Below are 25,205 nucleotides of genomic sequence, written 5' to 3'. Positions count from 1 at the left end.
AAAAATGCAAAATGAGCAGGAGTGCAAGATATCCATAATATCCATCTGAACGAGTCATTTAATCTAGTAGAGAGTCTTACATTTTATTTTGCTTGAAACAGAGTGAAACATCTGGCAATATTTTGGTGAGATAATTTAACATATTTCCACTTCAAATCAGCAACATTTTCTTGAACTGAAGTGTCTTCTTGATGCTAATGGAGTGATTATTCTGCCTTGTTTGAAAATATTGCCTTGTTTCTAGAAAATTCCTGAAAAAGTGAAACTTCACTTGATACAAGTGGGTTTATCTCACTCTGTTGGCAGAATTGTTCACCTGTTGAAAAATAAGGTATTAAGACTTAATAAATTGGACTATACAACTTGTTAAGATGTACATTTTTGTAATGTGCTCCATGCCATTGACATGGTACTGTCCACCTTGGTAGCAAAGAGGGCAACTCCCTCCAGTACAGATTATTGTTTGAAGATTTTCACAAATGTCCCTCAGTATTAACCTTTATCTTCCTGATTGCAACAGAAAAAATTGAAATGTGCAAGAGTGCAAGAACAATTTAGTCACTCTTATGCAGATGGCTTAAAGATTCAGCAAACTGACATGGTTGGTAGCTGAGGCAAGGGATTATTTCTTCCCTCTCAGATTTCCTCTGTTTTTCAATTCTATTTAAGCACTGGTGTTGAGATCCAGGAGCAGCACATTCACTTTAAAGTAAGCTACTACATCCACCATTAACTCAATGAACTCAAGAGATATCATCAAGACATCATTGGCACAGTCCTCTCTTACCACCTCTTCTGAGGAATTCAGCCAGACTCGGAATGTTATTTTCCATAGCTACAAAACACAGAAAACATGGTTATTCCATCAATCAGTAGGCTAAATCACTGCGGCTTAATACATGTGCTGACCTAAATATAGCCGGCCTATCCAAAGAGGATCCAGTGTCCAGAGCTGTGATGAGATTACTGCCAGAGGAAACGCTGGAAAACACAACACACTGATGATTTGATCAGAAATTGTGCTGGAAAAGATTACTGGGATTTGCAGATGGCTTTTAGACACAATTCACAGCGCTGTATCAACCTACAGGCAGTGGCGGCGCCTGGGCGGGGCAGACAGGGCAATTGCCCAGGGCGCCACGTCACTAGGGGCGCCAAATTTGCCCACACCTGTCTTAACTTGATTGTAATTAGGGTGACATTGGGTGACACAGCATAAATACATTTGTCGCGATCTACAAATAAAGAAAAAACAGAAATTAATCTACTATGCTTTTGGAACATTGTACTCCTTGTTTTACTGAGACTGAGTTACAGCAACAGGTTGGGTGCTACTCCCAGTCTATCTCCCAACCTGCTCCCAACGAGTAGCTTTAAGTCTCTTTCAGTAAAGTAGGCCTAATACTAAAAATTACACTACGTGAGTTGATTTAAGTGACATGAGACACAACTGGGGAGGATTTACTAAATTGTTTTGAATGTAGAGTAATGTATTAACCAATCAAGGGCGATGTCTGTGTGTATTAAATAACATTGAGTTGGCAACCCTACGTGAAATAGTTGATAAAACGTGAGAACGTGTGGATGGGCGGCATTTATAGTTTTGCCAAGGGCGCCTGATTGGCACGCGGCACTGCCTATGTATATGAACACATGTACATCTTATGATCTAGAAGAGTGTTGTGGAAGCTTGCGTGGATGATTTGTGCTAAAATTTCTTGATTTTTGCATAAGGTCTGCATGCTTTAAGTTTGGCCTGTGATGCATGATGTATACCATATAACACATGTAGTAAAAGGAGCTGAGTTTCCTAATAGCTCTAAGATCATTTTTTGCCCATATGATTACCATGGGCCATTAACATGGATTCACGTCACAAACTCCTATCCCTCCCATATTTGGGAGCTTACAGATGTAGAAGAGGCCCCACTTTTTGCTACGCTACTTCTGTTTTTACTCCACCTCAACAAGGAGTCATTTGAAGAAGTCCAGCAGCACAAATGCAAGATAGATGCATGGTAGTGATAATGCAATGCAATAGTGTCGAGTCAGCTGGTCCAGGGTGCATATGAAGGCCGCTGCAGTTTCTCTGGGTGTGTGGGCCCGGCCTATAGGCAGACAGACAGGGCTGCTAATGCACATCGGATGTAGGGAGGTGGCTGTTGTGCCTCGCTCTCTCCATCCTCCTTATATTTTCCTTCACCCTCTCACAGTCAGAAGGCTCAGTGTGAAGGGCTGTGAGACGGTATGGGTGCTAGCTAGCTGAAGGTTTTCTTTCCAAAATGAGATATCCATTATTAAAAAATCTCAGATAATGATGGAGAGCACAAAAATAAAGCAAAAATTGTTCACACATGTTACTATTTTAAGGACAATAGGTACCTTAAATACAGTCTGGGTTTTGTTAATCTATAAATAGACCCCCCACCCCCAAACCCCCCCACAAACTATAGTAGTATTCCATAACAATCCCATAACTGGCTCAGTCATACTCAGTCTGGATAAATGGACCAAGGACACGGGTGAAGTGTTGTGGGTCTAATGCTGCATTCATGTCATATCGGAAAAAGTGGAAAAACGGGATGACATCTCGTTGGAGTGTTCCTGTGTTTATCTCATTGGAATGCCCACATCCAAAATCATTTGTATTTATGAATTTAAAATCAACCATAAATGAACTGCAGCAGATATTGCTCACTTTTCGTAAGTAGAGTTGATTGTATAAGTGTGAATAAAACGGATCATTTTGATTTCTATTCCCTTGGACTGCCGACATCGGTGGCAGGTGCCATGTTTTTTTTTTTTTTTTACCACTTTTTCAATTCATGACACCAAGTGGAAAACATTGGATAAAAACGTCCCACATGCCCTACTTGCATTTACCACTGGGAGGCTGACGTGAACGGCTTTTCAGTATTGTGTCAAAATCTGATATGATGTGAACGCAGAATGAGTCAATGAAACATCTGCGATGGGAGGTGGCCGCTTGATAGAGCCAATGACGTACCAGCTCACCCACCTACCCCCTTCCCTCTAACATGGCAGGCTTCTACACAGTTCATTGTAAACAGAACAAGAGATAGGTGATGCAGAGGTGCCCCTGCTTTCTGCTGCAGTTGGATGCTGTGGCTTTGCGTGACTCAGAAATGGAAAGTTCCCCACTGAGAGAGTCATGAGTGCACACAGAAAGACCAGCCCTCCCCCACCTTAGCCCTTCCTCTCTCTCTCTCTAGCTCTCTCTCTCTCTCTCTCTCTCCCTCTCTCTCATGCTGCAGCAGCACTGCCATGTGCTCTGGCAGAAGTGATGTGTAAGCATGTGTGACGACAGAACGCTGTCTTGGTACCGCAGTGCCTCCTTGTGTGTTTTGTGTATGGAGGAATGTGTGTTTCTCTGTGTGTGTTAGTGTGCAGGCCCGTGTGTCTTTCTGTGTGTCCTTGTGAATGTGCACGCACTCTGCATGACTATATTTGGAGCGTTCTGCTGAGTCATTCCTGAATGATTTATATCCACTTCTCACACCGGGAAGATTCCAGCTGCTCATGCACTCACTTTGTTTCTGGTGTGGTCGCTGTTCTGCTAAGGGGGTTTTAAACTGTCAAGTCATGCACACTCATTGATCTGCCCTGAATGTTTGTCTGCAGAAGCATTTACTTTTTCTTTTCCCACAGAAAACTGTGTTGAATAGCATCTAACTAGTGCTTTTATATGCACTATGGCAAGAGTGTAGGTTTCATTTCAACTTTGAGATGCATTTTAGAAACAGGCCGAAAAAATTTCACCTGATTCTGATTCTGATCCTGAAACTATTATCACTCTCTTCTTCACTCTGCTCTCTCCAGCTCATGTCCTGTCCATAGACCTGGTGTTCGTGTCCCTCTGTCCATCCGTCAAACTCTCTTGGTGTCAGTGAGTCAGTCTGTTGACTGTCATGGCTGCCGCTGCTTTACTGCTGCTGGCACTCTCCTCCTCTGTCTCCCTCACAGGTAAGTGACACAGTTACTATGTCTGATATGACATAAGGGCTCTAAAGAGTGTGAAAAAAGTGACACCTAATCCACAAAATGATTAATAACACAAAATGAAGACAGATTAGGGTACTTTTAAAGGAATATACAAGATTTAAAATAGAGCTGCAACGATTAATCGATTAGTTGTCAACTATTAAATTAATCACCAACTATTTTGATAATCGATTAATCGGTTTGAGTAATTTTTTAAGAAAAATAAGTCAAAATTCTCTGATTCCAGCTTCTTAAATGTGAATATTTTCTGGTTTCTTTACTCCTCTATGACAGTAAACTGAATATCTTTGGGTTGTGGACAAAACAAGACATTTGAGGACGTCATCTTGGGCTTTGGGAAACACTCATCAACATTTTTCACCATTTTCTGACATTTTATAGACCAAACAACTAATCGATTAATCGAGAAAATAATCAACAGATTAATCGACAGTAAAAATAATAGTTAGTTGCAGCCCTAATTTAAAACCTTGGTTGACAAATAGATGATACTTTTGCAGACTTGATTATTTTTATTTTACAGATATTGAATGCTATCAATGATGAGTTTTGGAATATAATTCTTCATATAATCTGTTAAGATTTCCACAAGACCTCAGCATTAGGTGCTTTTGTCATGTGATTTAATTCAGATGAAAGACATGTACACCATTAGCTGACATTGTCATGTTTTTGCGTTGCAGTGGCAGTCCTGTTTGGCGAGCCCAGAATTTTTGGAGGTGAGTTGAGTTTTCAGGTCAGAGTAATTTAATGTTCAACTTATGATAACAAGGCACGGTGCGTGTATGCCAGGATGTTTCAGAGTAATATTTAAATATATAAATAATCTTAACCCGATGCTTATGTTCAATGTGTCAGATGATGCTACTGGCTATGGCCCGATCTTTGAGGAGGAGCCTCTGGATGTGGTCTACACTGAGGACTCACCCGACGGGAGAATCTCCATGAACTGCAGGGCCCGAGCAAACCCGCCAGCTTCATACAGGTAACACACACAAACACACGCCTGTCTGTGTCGTATGTTGTCCACTGTTGTGTTTGATGTGCACTGCCTTTCTGTTGCAAAGTGAATTTCCTTTAAAACAATAAATGACACTGTATCGTACTGTATCGTATCATATATAATTTTGAACTGTATCGTATTCTATCATATTATATGGTATAGTATCGGAGCATTTAGTATTGCATTGTACCGCATCACATCGCATTGTATCGTATCGTATAACACAAACAGATACACACACATGCTTTCCCTGAAAAGGACTGCATGACAAACTTATTTTGTATGTAAATGTATGTAAATTTGACTTGAATTCATTTGACATGCACACAAAAAACACACGGCTGCACAGACACATTCTTACAAACACACGTATTTGCAATAAAACACACACTCACTCACACACACACACACACACACACACACACACACACACATACTGCAATCTCTAATTCTTTCCATGCTTCTTTCACCAATTCATCTTTATATTGCTCACTCTCATTCTTCCACCTCATCTTTCGCTCTCTCCCCTCCGTCCACTCCTCGTCTCCCCTAGGTGGCGCCGTGATAACTGGGAGATCAAGCTGATGGAGCAGCCAGATGAGCACTACAGCCTGGTCGGGGGGAACCTGGTCATCACCAACCCCTTACAGAAGAAACACAGTGGGACATACATCTGCGTGGCCAAGAACATCTATGGCACCGTTATCAGCAAGGAGGCCAGGGTCAAGTTTGGATGTGAGCATGTGAACTTTGACTACTGCAGATACAGCTAATACAAGGTTATAGTATTTGAGTCTGGTCTCAGCCTCGAGTCTGGTTTCGAAACCAGTGTTTTGACATCTTGGACTTGTCTTGTTCCAATTTTGACTCAGACTTCTCTTGGTCTTGGCCACTATTGGGTGTTCATTTGATTTTTTCCTGCCTATCTAAAAAAGATTAATTTTTCTCCATCTGGTCCACCTTCATTTATTTTCTCCCCAGCACTGCACTTTGAAAAAGATTTTGCTATATTGCTTGTCATTATGCACTTCAATGTTCCTCATGTTTTTTCACTTATCCTTTTCTGCTCCACTGCTCGGTAGATCTGGAGGAGTTTCCCCAGGAGGAGAGAGACCCCGTCTATGCCAAAGAAGGACAGGGGGCCGTTCTGCTGTGTGCCCCTCCAAAAGCCTGGCCATGTACGTAGAGGCCCTCATGTGAATGTTGCCATTGTAGAAGTCTCACTTTTCACTGGATTTTTGCTGGATTATTACTGTTGCTCCATACCTGAAACAAGGTTTGGAAAATTCTGGTCAATCTTGGTCTCTTTTTAGTAAGAAGGCTCAAAGAATGGTCTGGCAGTTATTTGAGATGGAAGCTTTGTGTTATAACATAGCAATTTGGGTCTATTGTATAATATTCAAGATAAGATTGTTTACAGTGACCACTGCAGTAATAATGCAGGATTTGGGACTTCTATATTGGCTACCAAAGCACATATCAAACCTATGCTGAAGGAATATACTGTCTATATATTCTAACTGTTCATTATTATCCATGATTAATTTGCATTATCTGTTTCATTGTCCAGACAGATTAAAGGCTAGAGACTCGGTCAAAATGAATGCTAAAAAGTGGGAATTTCAGCATTTATCCAGCACAAAGGAGAATGAGTTGTCCAGTAAACACATAGATTTTGATCTCCTCCTCCCTGTTGCCATGTTTCCTTTTCCGTCCTCTCTCCCAGATGAGGTGACCTACCGCTGGATCTACAACGAGTTCCCAGTTTTCCTGCTGACAGATCGCCGTCGTTTTGTCTCCCAGAAGACGGGGAACCTGTACATCTCCAAGGTGGAAGCTCAGGACGCGGGCAACTACTCCTGCTTCGTCTCCAGCCCCATCATCGGCAAGAGCGTCTTCTCCAAGTTCATCCCCCTCATCCCCTTACCGCCTGACGACGGTTAGTGGGTGTTGCTGTGCTCTAGCTAAGCAAGGATCACAAAATAAATCTGTAGTGGCAAAACCTCAAAACCTTATCCTATGATATTCTTTGAGAATAATGTTTACAAATTCTGAAGGGGTGAGAAAACTGTTCTAAAATAAGGCAATTCACATCTATGATCTATCCACCTATCTATCTTTGACGTGTGAGATTTATAGATGTAATGAAGTCTTTCTTCCAGGTGAGGAGAGGAAATACCCAGCGGACATCAGGGTGAAGTTTCCAGACACCACTGCCATGCTGGCCTCTAACATCACATTAGAGTGCTTTGCTCTGGGAAAGTAAGTTTACATTAGTGTATATTAGGGTGGATGCACACTATAAACTTTTGCCCAGATTATGTCCAGACAGTTCAACTCAAAATTAAAGGTCCCATATTATTCCATTTTCATGATTTTGTTTTCAAATAGATGATAGCTAAGGATAAGAATATTGTTCTTCATGGTGTTTTGCAAGTGAATGTAGTTTAGTTAAAAGGGTATGTGTTGAATAAATTTGAAGACTAAGTCTCACAGGCAGAACAGTCACAATACTGGACCCTGATTAGACCCCGCCTCCTCTAATTAAAATGAGGTAAACCCACTGACGGAGGCTTTCCAGGGTGTCAGATCAAATGCTGTAAACCTTATTGGAAGGATTTTAACATTTTTTTGTGAGGGGAGACGATCAAGACCAAATGGTTTTTTTTGTTGTTGTTTTTAAATGCAATAACTTTACAAACAAAATCAAACTTTAACAATGTCTACATTAAACATTTTAGATCATATATCGGCCCCTTTAAAAATGTTGAAAATTCAATGTCAGTAGTAGTTTTTGTGATGCTTGCTCAGGTACCCCAGTTTTGAAAAATGTGTCTGGGAAACCACCTTTGCTGCTTAATAGCATTCTACCTATATAGCCTACAGTAGATTTTAATATCCTATATATGGGATTGCTGTTTTCTCAGAGGTTTTATGTAAAGGTAATTGTTCATGTGTGTGTTTGTTGTTGTAATGTATGTTTTTATTCCATAACTGTTTTTATATCATAACAACTGCTCAGTGAGGGCATATAAAGTTAATTAAATTCAATCAACTTGTGTCTGTTCAGCCCCATTCCTCATATCGTATGGAGGAAGGTGGACGCCACAGACCTCCCAGCTAATCATGAGATCAGTGAATCTGGAGCCCTGCTCCACCTTTACAACGTGCAGTATGAAGATGCAGGAGCATATGAGTGTGAAGCCATCAACACGAAAGGGAAGGACTGGCACAAGGCTTGGCTCTATGTGGAGTGTAAGTGAACTCATACTAGCATACTTCACTAGCTTTAGCAGGGTGAATGTATTTGTAGAGTAACCACTGCAAAAACATCCATCTTAACAAGTCATTTAACTTAGTATGGAGTCTTAGATGTTATTTCCCTTAACATAAATGATTAAAAAAAATCTGATAATTTCACTTGTTTCCAGTGCAAACCACTTTGTTCATTTTCTTGCTATTTGTGATCAGCCTCATTTCAAAATATTATCAAAGCAAGTGAACTCACAGATGTTATAGTTTCCCTACAGTGGTAACCATCATGAAAGTACCTGTCCCACATCATTAACTCATGTTAGGGATAAAGCAACAAGTGGGACTTCTATGATGGATGCATCTGTATATTTTGTTGGACATAATCATATTTACACCCCTTTCTGTTTGGCAGCTGCCCCGGAGTGGGCGGAGACCATCAACAATACTCAGATCGACATCGGCTCAGAACACACCATGCGCTGTGTGGCATCAGGGAAGCCCTTCCCTTACATCCGCTGGTACAAAGATGGATATATGGTGAAAACTCATGCATTTTGTTGGCTACCAATAAAGAGATGGGGCGATCGGGGGGTGGGAGTATGCTAATGTTTAGAGAGTATAGTATGTGGTACCAACACGCTCAAAAATATGAGGATGAGATGCTTCTTATGTGTATTTCAGTGTTCAAAGTGCAGTGATGTTAACATTTCAGTCAATAGACCATCTACAGTATGTTCTATGTTCAAACTATGAAAGATGATTTAACAGTGTGCGGGTTATAATTATAACATTATAAGAATAATGTCTAATAAGTTTAAAGAAACAAGTAGCAACACTACATTTGATATGTGTTTTTTTCCAGTATGGGAAAGGGGAGTTGAAGTTTTCCAGTCTGACTTTCGATGACTCAGGGATGTACCAGTGTGTCGCTGAGAACTACTGGGGAATCAAATATGCCAACGCCGAGCTGCGAGTGATTTGTGAGTCGGCCCAGAAAACTGCGCTCTCATTGGTTCACTGAATATTAGATGTCACTGTTGTCTGACAGAAAATATGCATCTGCAAAGTTTTTCAGGAACGAAGAGATGAAAGCTTCTCGTTGACACTCGTGTATTTTTGAAATTATACAGTTGGGTTTTAACAGGTTTCAAGGGTCAAAGTGTCATGAAACTCACTCAACACATAAATAACCAATTACATTTTTAAAAACACTCCTTGTTAAAGTCGAGATGAAACATGAAGCATTTCGAGAGTATCTAACTTCCGTATCGTGACGTATTTCCGAGTGAAACAGGAAAGACAGGCGGGACATAACGTTGGGAGGAATTTGATTTGAACGTTGAAAAGTGGGCGTGTCATAACACCCGAAGACACACCGAAGTACCATGCTGTTGCTAGCTAGCTAATGGGTGGATGTCATGATATTATTGGTTGAAATTGGTTATGGGCATGCTTACGTAAGCACATGGCATATTTTGTTTTACAGGAAGAAAACATGATTGAATTTTGATATAAGAATACAAAGAAATTGATTTTTTGTATTTTTTTTTGCATATATTGGTATATAGGTGCACGATATGACCGGGGATGTGATCTAAAAGGGTTAAAAAGGCATTTTTCATTTCATCTCGACTTTAAAACAATTGCATATTGATGTAATATAATTTCTTCACTGATAGAATACAAAATGAAATTGGGAACAACAATGTCTAAATAAAAGACTTTAAATCGACTCATTTACACTAAACACAACACACACTTCAGTGCTTTCTGAACTGTTACCTTTATTATCTTCCTCCAGCCTGTGCTCCTACATTTGAGTTTAACCCAGTGAAGAAGCAGCTTCTCGGGGCTAAAGACGGCCGTGTGGTGATCGAATGTAAACCCAGAGCGGCTCCCAGACCCCGCTTCACCTGGACCAAGGGCAAAGAGCTGCTCTTCAACAATTCACGGTCAGTACAACTTATAATACCACACTAACTCGTCCAAACAAAGTCACACTGTAATAAGAAGCCACTGTTTAGTTTAGGGGTTTTTGTTGAGTTAAGTTTGCTTACTTTAGTCAAATTTATTGTAATAAAATTCAAAAGTAAAGACATCAAACACAACTTTATCAGTGTGGGCAATGTCTTGTCAATGCTTGTGTGTAAGTTGATAGCAAATACAAACCCAGGCTTGCACTGGAAACTCCTGGACCAGCCCCTTAGCTTTGTTCATTTTGTTCATTAGTATTTCCATCATGTTTGATGGGAGTCTGGAGATCCTCAATGCCACTAAGAATGATGAAGGGCTTTATAACTGCTTCGCTGAGAATGACCGAGGGAAGGCCAACAGCTCCGGCTCTCTCACCATCACAGGTCAGTGTGCTCATGCACATGTGTGTAGGTGGGTGTGTAGGTAGGTAGGCGGACTAACTCTGTGTGTGTGTGTGCGTGTGTGTGTGTGTGTGTATGTCAGTGTTTCCCTCAGAAATATATACAACATTTAGGCCGTGTGTAGCTCTCCGCTTTTTTTGCGTGTAGGTCTGACTGAGTGTGTACAGTGTGTGTGTGCGCATTGATGCATATGTATATTGATCTCTACATTTAAATACAATCAAACTGCGACAGTAATTTTACATTATTCTTACATTTTAACGACAATGAATTATGTCAAATCTTTTAGCTTTTACTCTTTTAGCTGATGCTCTTATCCTTACAATTTACAGTCAGTAAGCAGGAAGGAGTTTAGTGTCCTCAGCAGGATACAAGGTTGTTGATGGACACTTAAGAGGCTTTTGTGGGCTCGTACCTGTGACCTGCAGTGTTGGGACAGTGTTTCTAACTGCCCTGTTTTTGGTGTATTTGTGATGTTTCCCAGAGGCTACCAGCATCACTGTGCCCCCTGAAGACACCGAGGCCAAGGTTGGTGAGGAGGTGATCCTGAGTTGCTCCGCTTCCTACGACCCCATGCTGGACATCACCTTCGTCTGGGCCATCGACTTCAGAGTCATCGACTTCAACGCCGAGTGGCAACACTACGAACGCATTATGGTAGAGTGATGGTTCACTCTAGACTTATTCAACATCTGACAGTTGTCTCACAGTTGGTCAATTGATGGTTTGAAATGCCCTCGTCTATATACTGATACTGGGATCCCAAACAGAACTTCCACTGCAATGTAAAAACTTGGTAATGTCAAATGAATTTGATTGGAAATCAAATGAATCCTTAAATCCTCTTTATGAAGATTTCTATTCCAAAATGCTATATTTTGAAGAAAAACAAAATCATTACCAGAAGTTAATCATTTAACATATCAAAAATATGGAGAATTTCAGTCTGCAAAAGTGTTATCATTTTGTCAACCAAGGCCTTAAATTACCTAATATCCTTTGAAAACTCCACATTTGCTTTATATTCCTGTTGCAAACCATTCTGTGATAGTAGATAGTAGATGAAACTCTTCAAATACTGTCAGTGGTGGTTTGTGTCTCAATTTATTGAAATCAGAGGATGGTTTCAGTTAAGGAGTGAATTAACAGCTCTCTCTCTCCCTCCCTCTCTCTTCCCCTCCTTCCTTTCTTTCCTCTTTTCCCTCCATCCCTCTCTCCTCCCTCCGTCTCTTGCCTCCTGTCGGTCAGAGTCAAGAGGACAGCGGCGACCTGAAGATCATGAACGTCCAGGTGTGGCACGAGGGTCGCTACACCTGCACGGCTCAGACGGTGGTGGACAACACCACAGCGTACGCCGACCTCAAGATCGTAGGTCAGTCCCAGCATGCTTTGCCTCAGACGATCACAAATGACAAAATTAGATTTCATTTTACATTACATTCTAGGCATTTTATTTCTTGTTATATCCACCCCTCTTCCATTTTCACACATAATTCCTTGCCATGCATCCTTCCTCTGTTCCCTGACCCAACCACCTGATCTCCAGGTGTCCCCGGGCCTCCCGGTGTGCTCCGGGTGGAGGAGATCAGGGACAAGTCGGTGAAGCTGCTGTGGAGTAAAGGAGCGGACCACAACAGCCCCATCCTCTACTACACCATTCAGACCAGACACTACTGGGCTCTGAATGAAGACGACTGGAAGGACGCCAGCACCTGTGAGTACCGCTCTCCACCACTGGGGGGCGAAGTCGCTCTTCAACCGTCATAAGCTCTAACATGTTGACCTGAATTGACTCATTTCACTCCAAAATGAGAAATGGTGTGGTGTTTGAAAAATGTGACACTTCCTCTGTCAAAATGATCACCTGCAAGAGAAACTCGTCATGGAAGAAAATTTATTTTACGAAAAAGCAACATGTAGCGCTTTGAAATGTCACCATTGATATTAATCCTATTGTTACTGATTGTACCTTTTTACCCCCCAAAAAACTGCAATGTTGTAACAAGGAGATTTCACCGCGCATCGGCTTCTTTGGAAGAGAACAGGCAGTCCGGTGCCTCTCAGCAGGCAGGACATAGGAGCAAAAATAAAGAAAGATTCACTGGAGCACACAGACACTTTGGCCTTTTATTGAAGGTGCAAAGACTAATGTTTCAATGCTACTGCATCTTTATCACAATCAAGGATGGACAGTACTAGTGACACTATATAGCTGCCCTAATCATCAACAGCTGAGGAGAAGGGGCAGTGCACTCAATTAACCCCTTGCCAATCTACCACCATTAATCAGTGTAGATGGAGTCATACTAGTAACCATAAACACAAAGGTAAAGCACAACAATACACATCAAAGAAGAATAAATATGCATAATCATCTGTAGAAAATACAGTATAACAAGGATTAATTATACTATCAATAAATACATTTGTAGAAAATAGTAGAAAGATATTTTCATTTTAACTGCAATGTTGAACCATTTTCTTAAAAAATTAAGATTTTAGAAGATACAATAAAGATTTTCCTCACTCAAAATTACAATAACACCAAAAGTCAGAAAGCAGTCAAAATACTTTGACTTGTGACTGACTTCTTACATTGTGCCAACTCCCTAGAAGAGATAAATTATGAGCTGTATTTCAATTCATGTTTTCCTCATCCTACCTTAACCGCAAATAGCAAACAGAATAAAAACACAACAGAATTTGACATGGGCCCCCTTTGTGTCTCCCTCAGCTCCGACCGTTCTTGATGCCAATGCGGAGATGGCAGAGGTGACCGACCTGTACCCCTGGCTGGAGTATCAGTTCAGGATCATCGCCACCAACGAGTACGGCTCCGGAGAGGCCAGCATCCCCTCCATCAAGATCAAAACCTGGGACGCTCGTAAGGAGAGAGAGAGGGAGGGAGGGAGAGAGAGAGAGAGAGAGAGAGAGAGAGAGAGAGAGAGAGAGAGAGCATAATTGTGTGTGTATGGGAGCTGACTGCTTGTGTACAGTAGATGTGGAAGAAAATTAAACCTCATATGCATGGACACCTGAGTTTTTCTTTCTTTACTCAGCTCCTGTGGTAGCTCCCACTGATGTGGCAGGTTACGGAGGAAGAGATGGAGAGATCTTCATCACGTGGGCAGTAGGTGTCTCAGTTTGAATCTCTCATTCACACATTATATTGATATTTCAGTGTTTATCTTTTTGTTTCATTGTCAAAGGGCAAAAACGCCCCAAAAAATCTCAAAATGCCCCTAAAATCCGAGGAAGAGGGGAAAAAATTGCCCCCAAGACTTAAAAAATAGTAATTTTATATTTACCAATTCAGGCCAATATCCTACATTAAACCATCCTTTTAGTAATTTCCATTTGCTGGTTCTTACACACACACACATACCTAACCTGAACCTCTTTTGCCATATTTACACTTCATGATGTGGTCTGGCTTATCGGATCCCAACGTGAGCAAAATCCGAGCGTAACCGTGACGTGTGTAATCCCTCACCCTCTCTCTCCGCTCCCCACCCTCAGCCTGTGGAGCCGTGGGATTTCTACGGCAAGAAGTTTGGCTACATCGTGGCCTTCAAGCCTCACGACGCCTACGACTGGTGGTACGAGACCATCTCAGACCCCGAGACCCGGCGCTTCGTTCACCGCGACCCCTTCTTCGTTCCCACCGAGGAAGACTTCCAGGTGCGAGAGTTCCAGGTGAAGATCAAGTCGTTTAACGTGAAAGGGGACGGGCCCTACAGCCTCACCAAGGTCATCTACTACCCGCGAGAAGGTGAGGAGGTCTTCGTTTTTGCACCGTATAATGGTGTCAGTCTGTGACAGTGATGTTTTCACTAAAAAGAGGAACGAGTGATAGGGAGAATGTTTGAATTTGTACAATATTCCCCAAACACAAGATTCCCCTTCTTGATTTCCCTGTTAGTAAGGATTCAGTTCATTTTTCAGTCATTTTCAGGATTTTTCCACTGTACAAGTGTACCATACCTGCCACAATATGGTATTTCTTTCCATTGTGTTGTGTGCACAGTTAAATTTAGTGCAAGTGTACCCAAGCATATTTGGTGCTGGCAGGAACATCATCATTACATTGGTGACATTCAAACAATGTACACAACTTCTCAGTATTCTAGTAGAAAACCAAAGTGTGACACTGTACTACACCCGTTCCAAGCCCAGTATCAGTACAGAATTTGCACACATGCAATGAAAATAACAGGTTCACTTTGGTTCACTATCTATCCGTCCTTTTCTCTTTTTTCCCCACTGTGAATGTATACTGTGCCGCGTACCGGTCCAGCACGCTATGTTTTTCCATTTCATACTGTTGTTGTTGTTCAGAGTTCAGTTCAGTATGGGTGCACTAGAGGCGTGCTGGTAAGGCACCCAAAAATATTTGGCTTTGGCCTACTTTCAACCCGACTGGCCTACTTGTTCAGTATTCCCCTGGAAAACTGAAGGGCATGAAAGTGAACCAGGACCATAATAGACCGGCTACATGTACAGCATGGCACTGGAGTGTCTGTCTCCCTCCCATCCATTTCTCTGTCTTCTCCAGTACCTTCAGAGTCTCCGACCGACGTCTACGCCAGGCCGGTGTCCTCCCATGAAGCTCTGGTGTGGTGGCTGCCAGTGGTGGACACTGGGACCGGCCTGCAGCAGTACATTGAGGGATACCAGGTACAGAGCTGCTTTTACTGAGTCCACACACCAGCTGACAGTGGTGGAAAGAGCAGTAGAATGTCCTACTAGTAGAAGTACTGTTACTTTGCTGATATTTTACTTAGGTAGAAGTAAAAAGCAGCTAATTTAAAATGGAATCAGAGTAAAAGGACGAGGACAGAGTTCAAACTAGATTGTTTTTAATTGGATTTTTTTTTAAATTACAAAATAAAGTGCACAAACAAAGATTACTCTTCGAATCGCTCCACAATTTGTCAATTTACAGTTTCTGTTGCTTATGAGAGCCACAAAATTTGTACTGTGTAATGGAGGTGATTTAAAATGTAGTGAGGTACAATACTTCAGAAAAAACTTACTTAAGTAAAAGTAAAATTACTGACTTTAAAAAATACTCCAAGTACACAGTACACAAAAAGTACACAAAAAAGCTACTCAATTACAGTAATGTGAGTAAATGTAATTAGTTATTTCCACCCTTGCCAACTGAAGACTTCTGTGTCAAAACGCTATAAAGACAGCAAATTTTCCGGTGTTAATAAGTGTTGATTTTTCAGTGACAGTTATTTTAGGATGCCAAGTGTTGACTGGAAAGTTGTTTGCACCAATAGAGCTGATGTGGCTCTGGGGCGATTGTTCAAAACTATAAAGTGTGAAATTAACTCTGATGGGTGTAAACTGATAGAATCACAGGCCAAGTGTTGATTTATTCACTGTCAGGGTTAAATTGACTGTGATGATTTGGCTGTGCATCTATTTTTTGGATGAAAAACTATAACGCTTTATTTTCCAGGACTGCAATTTCCTACTAATTTCCTTGAAAGGAACTGTTAATTTCTTAAGAACTTTCTTTGAACCATGACATTATGCACTAATTATAGGGAAAATTAGGAAGTAATTTCTGGTCATTTATTTTGAGTTTCCAAGAAAGAACCATGAAATTATGCAGTAGTTATAGAAAAGGGAAGCAGTTTGTAATAATTAATCAAATAATTCAACAAATACCAAAAATAACTTCCAATAAATAGTTTATAGTTTTGCAGTTCTTTCAAGGAAACCTGAAGCTCATCATTCAATACCTCCAAAATATAGACGATCCGGTGTGTATGTGGTAATTTGTCAGCCAAGGAATAAGATACTGTTCTTTAAGAAGTATCATAATGTGCTTGAATGTTTTGCTATCAATCATTTTAAATGAGTAGGTATCACTTTTTCACATGGTGGCTGCCTCCATTTGGAATGAAACTGTGTTATGAGTGGATACTAGCTTCGAAATCCCTCTCTTCATCCAACGATTACCATTTCATCTGACTTTCATCCTGTTTCTTGCCGATCAGGTCAAATACTGGAGGAAGTACGACGACACGGAGCCGGGAGCCAATCGTATATTTGTTCCAGCCACGGTCAACCAGACCAGGTTGGAGAACATGCTGCCAGACGCTCACTACCTCATCGAGGTCCGGGCCTTCAACGGAGCCGGCTTCGGACCCCCCAGCGAACACTGTGAGATGTTCACCAAGAGACCACGTAAGACCAATAAATTACATTTAGAGAACAAATGAAAGCCAGTTAGCAGAATATTTAGCCTATTTTGAGCATATATTGCTGTTGTCGGACAAAAATGTGTAGCCTGTCTACAATAAGTAATGCTATGATACAGATATACAGATGGATGTTATGTGCAATGTGTTTTTCAGGATTGGAGAAAATAATGCTTATTTTCTCATCGACACCCATGTATTTCTTAAATTTAACAATGAGGATTTAACAGGATTTAGGGACCTAAGAGTGATGAAATTTACTCAGCAGATAAATGTCATAAGAATTCCCAACCATAAAACAACCATTAAAACGTTCAGTTCAAGTAAGAAAATTAAAAATTGCAGTTATGTGTTTTTTCCATAACAGTAGCGATACACTGGTACAGGTACAGTATTCCTACCAAATGATTTTGTTTTGTTTGCAGCGCCGCCTGAGGCTCCCAGGATGTGGCGCTACGTCACCTGGACAGGACAGTGGCTGTACGTGTGGTGGGACCATATCCCCTACGACTGGTTTGGCAATATTTCCTTCCCACTGTACTACAAGGTAGGTCTGGAGAGCTATCTAGCTTTCTGTCTATCCATCTCTCTCTCTCTCTCTCTCTCTCTCTCTCTCTCTCAAAGGTCAGTTGTAAAAATGAATTTACTGCATTCAAGGTTCTTTCGGGTTATAACCATTTGAAGTTTGGTAGATTTGTCATATTACTTTTCAAAGTACATCAAGAGGAAAGGCAAAGACAGACCCATGTATGTTTTTTTCCCCTTATCTAAACAGGTAATCATCATTATTATATCCCTCCCATCTCTGAAAAACATGCCTCATGCCTCCTTTAGCTCTAAAAAGTCCTGACATCCAAGGCAAAAGCAGTGTGAAAGCCTAGAGAAAACCTCACTGAGGCCTGGGCTTGCACCGACCTTTACACTCAACTTGAATGTGACATTTCACAAGAGGCGACTGAGTATGTATATGTATGTATGTGTGAAATGCTGATAACATTAGCAACCCCCGTTACTCACCTCGCCTAGAACACTATGCTTTTTCAAGGTTTGGGATTCAAACTTAGGCCTGAAGAACTTGAATGTGTATTGTCTGTTTGGTACTTTTGCACTTTGCATTGTCCATATGTTGCATTTGTGCTCACTGTTCTATTATAAATGTAAGAGTGATTTTTTTTTTCATCTCTACTGAAACAAATTTCAGAGTGTGCCAATAAGAGGAACTTAATGTATTCACAGCATAGACAGATCTCAATTTCACCAATTTATTTTGGTCATGTCACAAACGCGTGCTAACATTTCGGCCTGGTGGCCTTCATCAGAGCATGAACTCAAATGGAAGTCATGTCATGGAAATTGTGAAATGTGAAATTGAGATGTGTCTACATTGTGAGAACTACCTGGTGTCTTTTGACAATAGTTTTTTACAGTAAGTTTTGAAGTTTTAGCACCACAAATAACAGCACATCCCTACATACAACAGGAACTTAATATATTGTCCATGTTTCTTGTTTCTCAGGTCATGTTCAGAAAGACAGGCTACATCTATGGGAAGGTCTACATCACTGGCTGGCACTTCATGGACTTCCCCATGCCCCAGCTGGGAGACTATGAGCTGATGGTGCGCGGCCGTTATGAAGGAGGAGACGGCCCCATCAGGAAGATTAGCATTAAGGGTAAGACAATTCTGCAAAAAACTCAGTTGAACAATTAATCATGTATTGAGTCCTAAAATCACAACTTTCATTGAATTTATTATTAGTAATAATGCCAATAGGGTGTGATAATTTCACTAGTTTCCAATACAAATCAACGTGCTTCAAGAATTTCCTGGAATCAAGTGACATAATCTTGATACTTGGCGAGTGATTGGCATTAATTTAAGAAAAATAGACTCAATACAGGATTAATCTCTTGTTGTAACGGATATTTTTTGCTGTGTAATAATCCATATTTGCTTGACTGAGCATGTCTGGAAAAAATGGAAGCTAATACATGGAATGACATTGTAAACATTTGCATTTGATTTCATCACGAGTAAATAAGTAAAATTAGTGATAGTGATATTTGATATATAAACGGAGCTGAACATGACACTGATGCTTGTTTCCTTTTGCCTCCTCAGGGAAAGCATCTATGACCACGCCCTCCCTCAGCTTAGTCTCTCTGCTGCTGCTGGCGCTGTGCATTGTGGGATTGGAAATTTAGGCCTGTCGCCAGTGGCATGCATGAAATGGACTCTGGGAATGGACTCTGAATACTGAACGGACCTCGCTAAGACATCCAGTCTTGGTTTCATCTCCAAACACATTAGATTGGTGCATCCACTCTTTACACTGGTAGTCATGGTAGAGGTCTCCCATCATGCATCTGTCCTGCATCTCTTCTGTTGTAACACCACAGTGGTTGCTGGAAGTTATTCTTTCACAAAAGTAGAACTGAATGGGTATATTGCAACACAAAATTTGTGTCTCCCAAGCTACTTGTTGCTAGACCATTCACTGCATCTTCTGAATGAACACAACTTTTAAATCCCAAACCGCTCTTTTGGGGATGGAGCAACAACGCAGCAGAACTGCAGGACACATGCTGTAAATGTGGGACTTCTACAATAGCTATATCTGTATGTCTTTTGAAGAGGGGATCCAAAATGTCCTCCATCAAATCCAGATCTTTATCCAAGTCGTCCCATTGTCAAGGCCAAAACGAATGAAGACAGATGATAATGATCGTCAGATGATTTGGTAAAGCGCACAATTCTCTAACCAGGCTTTCCACAAAATCCACAGATAAGAACAAATACATCCAGAAAAGTCATTTTTTAAAGTTACGTCTACTGACGAAAACAAAAAACAAAAAACAAAGGAATTCTATCACCACTTCAATATGCTCTTTTGATCTCCCACCCTTTATTTTCTCATTGCAGTGACCTGTTTGGAGTTGAAATTAGTTGGACAAACTGTACAGTACCAAGGTAAAATTGAACCTGTAGTGTGGGCAAGCTTTGTTATTTATATCAAGCGCTATTAAGCTCTCAGATGGCCAAAGCACTGAATAGTATGCAAAGAACTGTACTATATAATCACTGTATAAGGTATGGAATGAGCAAAGAAGGATGCGTGATTTGTGTGAAGTTGTTATGTAGATATAAGGGCAATTTGACATTTCTTTCCTTGGGGCACATATAGTATATCACACTTATTTTTAATAAGCTTCTTCTTCACAGTCATGAAAACACCGCTGTAGATTAGAAAACTCGTCTTAACTTTTGTTAAACTATTTTAGAATCATTTTCTAGATTCTCAATGGTGCTGTGTGAAAAGTATAGAGAATGCCATTTTCTTTGTCAAAATGTTTTCAGCGTTTTTAGCGTTTACTCATTGCAAACACGGTTGCTATTGCCACCTCAGCAGATTGCTAGCTTTGAATGTTAGTTTTAACTTACATCCTAACCAGAATTATATGTGTAGATACTGTAATTCTGTCCTCTAGCTGAAGCTAAAGCCATATCACTTTGATGACGTCTTCATGTGAGACCGGTCATGACTTTTGAACAGACAGTCACAGAATGTTTTATGTGTATGAACTTGCCAGGGTTGTACAGAAATGGTATCACGGGTATCTGTCTGTTTCGCTCCTTTGTTCTGTGCTTCGATCAGGCTGCAAATCCATTAAAAACAATACAACCAAAACAGCAGTAGATTTTTTTTGTATTATAAGTTCATCTCTGATTTCAGTAAGATTATGCACACATAGCTATTGGTCTTCCTTAAACACTACAGTAGATGTTACAGTATATGAGTAGATGTATTATGTGCAGGGGGGACGACAATTAAACAATTAAATGGACTATTCAATCAAATTAACTACATAATTTGGAATTTCTTTAACTGAGGATAGCCATGCAATATTGGGAAATATTTAACCCATATTTGGATACCAGTGTTATTTCTCTAAGGCTGCATTTGGAGTTCATTTGGACTTCATTTTGAAAATGTTACTGAGATATCTTATTCTGGGACAAAACTGTTCATTTACAGTGGATGAGAAGATCTTATTGAAATACTATATATCCTAATTCTGATTGGTTTCCCATGTTTAGCCTATGAAGAAACAATCCAATATACAGTGGGTCACATTTGGGTTTCTGTTTCACATAAATGCAGTTTCTTTGTCCAGTCTCATCCAGGAGGGGAAGCAGTTGAAGATGAAACATGCTGTATCTATTGTCCGGTGAACTAGAAATTTAAGCTTATTCTCTTGTTGCACTCATTGTGAGTCCCTCTGGATAAAAGTATCCACCGAATGCCTGAAATACAAACTAATGTACTGCATGTTTTCGATCAATAGGTGGCAGTATATCCATTTGCCATTAACCAACATCAGTCACCCACCAATCCAATCTAGTCACAGAAACACAATATACAGTATTTTGTGAATTTTGGTATTCTTTCTGTTATAATCTGAAGTTCCCTTACAGTAGAATAGATGTCTGCAATACTGCAAGAGTGCATCAATATAAAAAAAAAAATGTTCTGCCTTTTTCTATAGCTATTATGTGTTTGCCTTGCACTTTAGCCTCACAGCAATATTTACATCTACACGTTACATCTACTTTCACATGCCTTACTACTGTAGTATTGGTGATCTAAGAATTTAAGCGTATTCTGCTGTTGCTCCCTGCATGTAAAATGTAGAGAGCATTAATTCCTTATGATGCTATTACAGAGAAAAAGAGGGAGAGGGGCAGTTACGAGAGAGGTGTGTGTGTGTTCATGTCTGTGTGCTTTTGTTTGTGCTTTAAAGCAAGCTTGCCTGTATAGTGTATGAGTGCCTGTGTGCAAATCTGTGTGGGTGGCTTTTTCTCTCTGCTTTTTCCACCTCCATTACTAGTATTTCTCCCATTTTACCTCCTTCCCTTCAAACAAATTACCGGGACACAGAAAACCCCATGTGAGGCTGAAATCAATGCTGCCATTATGTACAAACAATCACAGTGGATGGACAGAGGTGACTCTCCCTTGGATGGAGTGATTCACCCTCCAAAGAATTATATTGAATAGCCCATGTTGTTTCTTTTGCTTTTATTTACATATTCCACCTGTTTCTACTCTGGGCAATGAGCAACAACAACATACTTCATAACTGGTCCGCAACTGGTCTCCCTCTTTGGTCAGGGTTTCGTAACTGGTCTGTAACTGGTCTCTTTCTTTAGCCAAAGTGTCTCTCTGTTTGGTCAGGGTTTCATAACTGGTTCGCAACTGGTCTCTCTCTTTGGTCAGGGTTTCATAACTGGTCTCTCTCTTTAGCCAAAGTGTCTCTCTCTTTGGTCAGGTTTTCATAACTGGACCGTAACTGGTCTATCTCTTTCGTCAAAGTGTCTCTCTCTTTGGTCAGGGATTCATAACTGGTCTGCAACTGGTCTCTCTCTTTGGTCAGGGATTCATAACTGGTCTGTAACTGGTCTCTCTCTTTGGTCAGGGATTCATAACTGGTCCATAACTGGTCTCTCTCTTTGGTCAGGGTTTCGTAACTGGTCTGTAACTGGTCTCTCTCTTTAGCCAAAGTGTCTCTCTCTTTGGTCAGGTTTTCATAACTGGACCGGAACTGGTCTCTCTCTTTCGTCAAAGTGTCTCTCTCTTTGGTCAGGGATTCATAACTGGTCCGTAACTGGTCTCTCTCTTTGGTCAGGGTTTCGTAACTGGTCTGTCCAGCACAGTAACAACATACAGTTATGAAGTTGAATCCCCAGACCAGCTGTAAAATATCCCTCCCTTGACAACTACAGTGTGAGCTTCCCTTGAGCAAGGCACTGAACCCCACATTGAGTTGTTCAGTGGCTGGCACTGTGATACTGTGCTGGACATTTCCCAGGTGTGTATACTGTGTGTACTGTAGGTTAATTGTGGTAGTTGTTGGCTGGAGTGGGTATGATACACATACTGTAGTAGTGGAAAGGACATGCAATACATGAAATGCTGTTAATATGTTACTGTATCAGTCTGGGGATCTATTTGTGGTAGACTGCATGTGGTAAGCGATATATGCAAAGCACTATGCTCCCCTGGGCCATTGCTGTAAATAAGAGCGGGTGTCTTGGTCAATTCGCCTGATCAGGGGTTCATATGCAAACTAAACTGTAAGGCTTCCAGTACTGTGAAAATAAAATGCATCGAGGTGATAAAATAGTGGGTGGTGGTATTGATATGCTTTCAGAGAAATCATTTGATGAACTCAATTCATAAAAGCTGTCAGTACTGTGGTTGACTCCCCACACAGGGGCACAGGGTGCATGTGCACACCTGCATCAATGGTAAACTGCCTTAACGCCCACATTTCCCCTCCAACACACACACACACACACACACACACACACACACACAACACACACACACACACGTTTTCAATCTTATAAAAGCTGCATCATGGTCATTTCAGACACAGATACAGAGCAGAATAAGACTGAGTAGCATTGCTGTGTAGAAACGTGCAGCACAGAATACCTTTTGTCAACATACAAAACATGTCGGAGGACGTTTATGTAAACTCAAATAAGGTTCCTTTGAAGGCAGTGACGGCTGTTGATATCAATGATGCCACATATACCAATGTTGGGGCATCCAAGCCTGAAACAAGGGATGGAGTTGGGTGTCAGACATCAGGGGGTCTTCAGAAACCCTCTAGAGATGGTGCAAAGTGTCTGGGGCTGCTGTGTCTTCTAATACTGGCTGGGATCATAGGGCTGACTGTCTACTGTGAGTATACTACTGTCTTGCTAATGCAAAAAGGTGGTCTTTTGTATATAGATTTGTATAGATTTCTTTTGTGCTTTGATTAAAACTGACATTTACCTTTTGCAGACATCACAGTGAGCGGCCATCATCATTCTGAAATGGAAAACATTCAAGTCAGCTATAAAAACCTCACTGCAACATAGAAGCAGTTACAGACCATTCTACAGCATTCTGACTAAAGAGAGAGACCAGCTGGGGACCAGTTATGAATCCCTGACCAAGGAGAGAGACACTTTGACCAAAGACAGAGATCAGTTCCGGTCCAGTTATGAAAACCTGACCAAAGAGAGAGACACTTTGACGAAAGAGAGAGATCAGTTCCGGTCCAGTTACAAAACCCTGACCAAAGAGAGAGACCAGTTGCGGACCAGTTATGAATCCCTGACCAAAGAGAGAGACACTTTGACGAATGAGAGAGAGAGACCATTTCCGGTCCAGTTATGAAAACCTGACCAAAGAGAGAGACACTTTGGCTAAAGAGAGAGACCAGGTACGGATCAGCTATGAAACCCTGACCAAAGAGAGAAACACTTTGATTAGAGAGACCAGCTGATGGCTAGTTCCATTCTACTGATAAAGGAGAAAGACCAGTTACAGAGCCGTTATGACAATGTGTCTGCAAGTCGAAATGGTTTACAGCTGGAAGTCAACAGCAGAGGAAACTGCTCCCAAGGCTGGAAGGGCTTTGGCTGCAGCTGTTACTACATCTCATCTGAAGAAAAGACCTGGCAGGAGAGCAGTGAGGACTGTGACAGCAGAGATGCTTACTTGGTGATCGCCAACAGCAGAGAAGAACAGGATTTCCTCAACGATCTTGCAGTGAAAGCCTGGATTGGTCTGTCTGACTGGGAAAATGAGGGAGAGTGGAGGGAGTACTCTGGAGGGCGAGGCTTTCTGGCGAGATGGTGAGCCCAATGATCAAGCTGGGGATGAGGACTGCGCGGAGCTGTCTGGTTGGCAGGATGGATGGAATGACTTGGTTTGATCTGTGAAGCAAAGATACATTTATGAGCGTTAGGATGTGCAAAGCTTTTTCTTTGTCTCTCTCTTTCTTGTTCTTTCAGCTTTGCTGGCATCTAAATAAAGAGAGGGAAATAATCCGGGGAGAGGACATCCTGCTCTCTAAAATAATAATTATAGACGCTTCAACTGCTATTAATTAGTAACTAATTCAAAATGTATTCAAATGAGTGAGCTTTTTCACATGCATATGCTATGAATGACCTACTGTACGAGACTGGACAATTCACCGGTCCAACCAAGCAATGAAAGTTATAGTTGTTAGTTTCAAAGATACCTAAAATGGAATGAATGATGGAATGAATAAATCAATCAATCAATCAATCATATTGAATATTGTCCTCTAAAAGTCTGTCACTTAAAAAAAAAAAAAAAAAAAACACGCTGTGGACATGCCAACTACATGCCTGTTATATATGTGGAGTCATATGTACATTCTACTATTTTACTGTAGGTCTTTCACTGTCCCCTTTTGCTGAATGTGAGGTCCTGTGTCCTTGTATGACAGTATGCATGCTTA

The 25,205-nt window shown here is 40.9% G+C and overlaps 2 protein-coding genes across 2 annotated transcripts; both read left to right on the top strand.

The window, feature by feature from the left end:
* Positions 1 to 3,926: 3,926 nt before the first annotated feature.
* Positions 3,927 to 19,079, top strand: cntn1b (contactin 1b). The gene is made up of 23 exons (XM_071914551.2): positions 3,927 to 3,984; positions 4,707 to 4,742; positions 4,882 to 5,008; positions 5,580 to 5,761; positions 6,109 to 6,204; positions 6,753 to 6,965; positions 7,189 to 7,288; positions 8,097 to 8,281; positions 8,694 to 8,818; positions 9,144 to 9,261; positions 10,083 to 10,233; positions 10,511 to 10,638; positions 11,141 to 11,313; positions 11,905 to 12,028; positions 12,203 to 12,370; positions 13,391 to 13,540; positions 13,716 to 13,786; positions 14,176 to 14,428; positions 15,212 to 15,333; positions 16,671 to 16,860; positions 17,300 to 17,421; positions 18,391 to 18,547; positions 18,997 to 19,079. Exons 1-23 carry the CDS (start codon positions 3,930 to 3,932, stop codon positions 19,077 to 19,079), a joined length of 3,129 nt encoding a protein of 1,042 aa, XP_071770652.2. The 5' UTR covers positions 3,927 to 3,929.
* A 4,315-nt stretch (positions 19,080 to 23,394) lies between these two features.
* On the top strand, positions 23,395 to 24,964 carry LOC139923717 (NKG2-C type II integral membrane protein-like). The gene is made up of 3 exons (XM_071914543.2): positions 23,395 to 23,626; positions 23,732 to 23,739; positions 24,206 to 24,964. The coding sequence occupies exons 1-3, from the start codon at positions 23,395 to 23,397 to the stop codon at positions 24,572 to 24,574; spliced, it is 609 nt and encodes a 202-aa protein (XP_071770644.2). The 3' UTR covers positions 24,575 to 24,964.
* Positions 24,965 to 25,205: the final 241 nt, after the last annotated feature.

This window comes from Centroberyx gerrardi, chromosome 24 (assembly GCF_048128805.1).
Source record: "Centroberyx gerrardi isolate f3 chromosome 24, fCenGer3.hap1.cur.20231027, whole genome shotgun sequence".
Taxonomy (NCBI): domain Eukaryota; kingdom Metazoa; phylum Chordata; class Actinopteri; order Beryciformes; family Berycidae; genus Centroberyx; species Centroberyx gerrardi.
The sequence above is the reverse complement of the archived record's forward strand: the minus strand, read 5'-3'. Positions and strand labels throughout refer to the sequence as shown.